General features: G+C 67.4%; 1 protein-coding gene across 1 annotated transcript; it reads left to right on the top strand.

The window, feature by feature from the left end:
- Positions 1–18: 18 nt before the first annotated feature.
- IMP4 (IMP4 homolog, U3 small nucleolar ribonucleoprotein) lies at positions 19–1807 on the top strand. The gene is made up of 5 exons (XM_017839955.1): positions 19–54; positions 180–461; positions 878–972; positions 1054–1124; positions 1272–1807. The coding sequence occupies exons 1-5, from the start codon at positions 19–21 to the stop codon at positions 1382–1384; spliced, it is 597 nt and encodes a 198-aa protein (XP_017695444.1). The 3' UTR covers positions 1385–1807.
- The last annotated feature ends 82 nt before the right edge of the window (positions 1808–1889 follow it).

The following is a 1889-nucleotide window of genomic DNA, read 5'->3' as shown; positions in this document are numbered from 1 at the left end:
GGCGGGGCTAATGGGTACATGCTAATGATCATGGGCGGGGTTGTGGAGAACAGGGTGTGGCCATGAGGGTGGGCGGGGCCCTGGGAGTCTCCAGTTGAAGAGAGGGCTTATGGGAGTGGGCGGGGTTAAGGCCCAAGGGGTGGGGCTTTGGGAAGGGTTTCCTGAGGGCGGGGCCATAGGAAGGGGCAGGGCTCCACCTGCCAGGCCGGTGTTTGCTGAGTGGGCGGGGCCAAGGGGGGCAGGGTTCTTGGCATCAGTGGGGTGTGGACCATTGGGAGGCGTGTCCTGACAAGGCCCCACCCCCAGACGGGCTGACCGTGTCCCACCTGCCCCATGGCCCCACCGCCCACTTCACCCTGAGCGGGGCCGTCCTGCGCCAGGAGGTCGGGGGGCTCGGGGGGGCCCCCCTGGCTGCCCCCCACCTGCTGCTGCTGCGCCTCGACTCCACCCTCGGCAAAAGGGTACGGCCGGGGGGGCACGGGGGGGGTGGGGGGCAAAGGGACATGGGGGAGACAAAAGTGACAGGAGGGGACAAAAAGGGGGCGTGGGGGGGCAGTGAGGACAGTGGGGACATGACGGGGACAAAGAGGACATGGGGGGACAAGGGAGGCCGAGACCTGGGGGGATGTAGGGATGTGAAGGGACGTGGAGGGGTCTCTGGGGGCATGTTGGGATATGGGGTGATGTGGGGACATGGGGGGACACAGAGACTTGGGGGGATGTGGGGATGTGACAAGATCTGGGGGGGTTTCTGGAGAGACATGGGGGATTTTGGAGGAGACACGAGGGCCACTGGAGGGACACGGGGAGGACGTGGGGACATGGGGCCATTCATGGGGCACCCAGGGGTGTAGTGACCCCATCCCTGTCCCCCCAGGTTGGGACCATCCTGAAGCACCTGTTCCCCGTGCCCCGCCCCGACAGCCGCCGCGTGGTGACCTTTGCCAACGAGGATGACGTCATCCTCGTGCGGTGGGTGACACGGGGGGGTGACGGGGGTGGGTCACACTGGGACTGGGACTGGGCCTCCCCTTGACCCCCCTGTCCCTGCAGGAACCACGTGTACCGGCGCCGGGGCCGGACGGTGGAGCTGGAGGAGGTGGGACCGCGGTTCCAGCTGCGCCGTGAGTGTCCCCCTGTCCCCATTCACTGCCCCCCTGTCCCCAACCAGTGTCTCCCCATCCCCACCCAGTGCCCTCCTTGTCCCCAACAGCCCCACGAGGGTCTCCCCATGTCCCCTGCTGTCCCCAACGCCCCTGTGTCCCCCCCAGCCTACCTGATCCGCCTGGGCACGCTGGAGCAGGGGGATGCAGCGGACGTGGAGTGGCGCTGGCACCCCTACACGGCCACGGCCCCCAAGCGCCGCCTGCTCAGCGCCACCTGAGCCCCCCGGACCTGCCCTGGGCCCCCCCAGGCAGCTGGGACCCTCCTGGAAACCTGGCACCACCCAGGCAGCTGGGACCCTGTTGGTTGGCTGGGACCCCCCCAGGCTCCAGGGCCCCCCTGGGTCCCCCCTGGGTCCCCCCAGAACCCCCCCGGGTGTTTCACACACCTGGGAGTCACAGAATCATTTTTTATTTGTCACAATAAAGCTTTTTTGGCTATTTTGAGCTCTGTGGTGATTGGCCAGGCTCTGCTGCAGCCCCTCCCTGGCAGGAGGGCCCCAGGGGTCCGTCCCCCCTTCACACCCGGGACCACTCGGCCGGGGGGTCCCGTGGGCCCTTGGGCTTCCCAATGCGGAAGTTAAACCCTGGGGTTGGGGGAGACAGGGAGACACTGAGGGGGGGCAAGATGCCCCATGTCCCCCCTGAATCCCCTCCTGAACCACCCCAGACACCAGGGCCCTCCTGAACCCCTCACTCCCCACCCTGGACCCCAGGAACTCTCTG

The sequence above is a fragment of the Lepidothrix coronata genome, unplaced genomic scaffold (assembly GCF_001604755.1).
Source record: "Lepidothrix coronata isolate B3197 unplaced genomic scaffold, Lepidothrix_coronata-1.0 Scaffold609, whole genome shotgun sequence".
Taxonomy (NCBI): Eukaryota; Metazoa; Chordata; class Aves; order Passeriformes; family Pipridae; genus Lepidothrix; species Lepidothrix coronata.
Note: the sequence above shows the minus strand (reverse complement) of the source record. Positions and strands in the feature narration are given on the sequence as shown.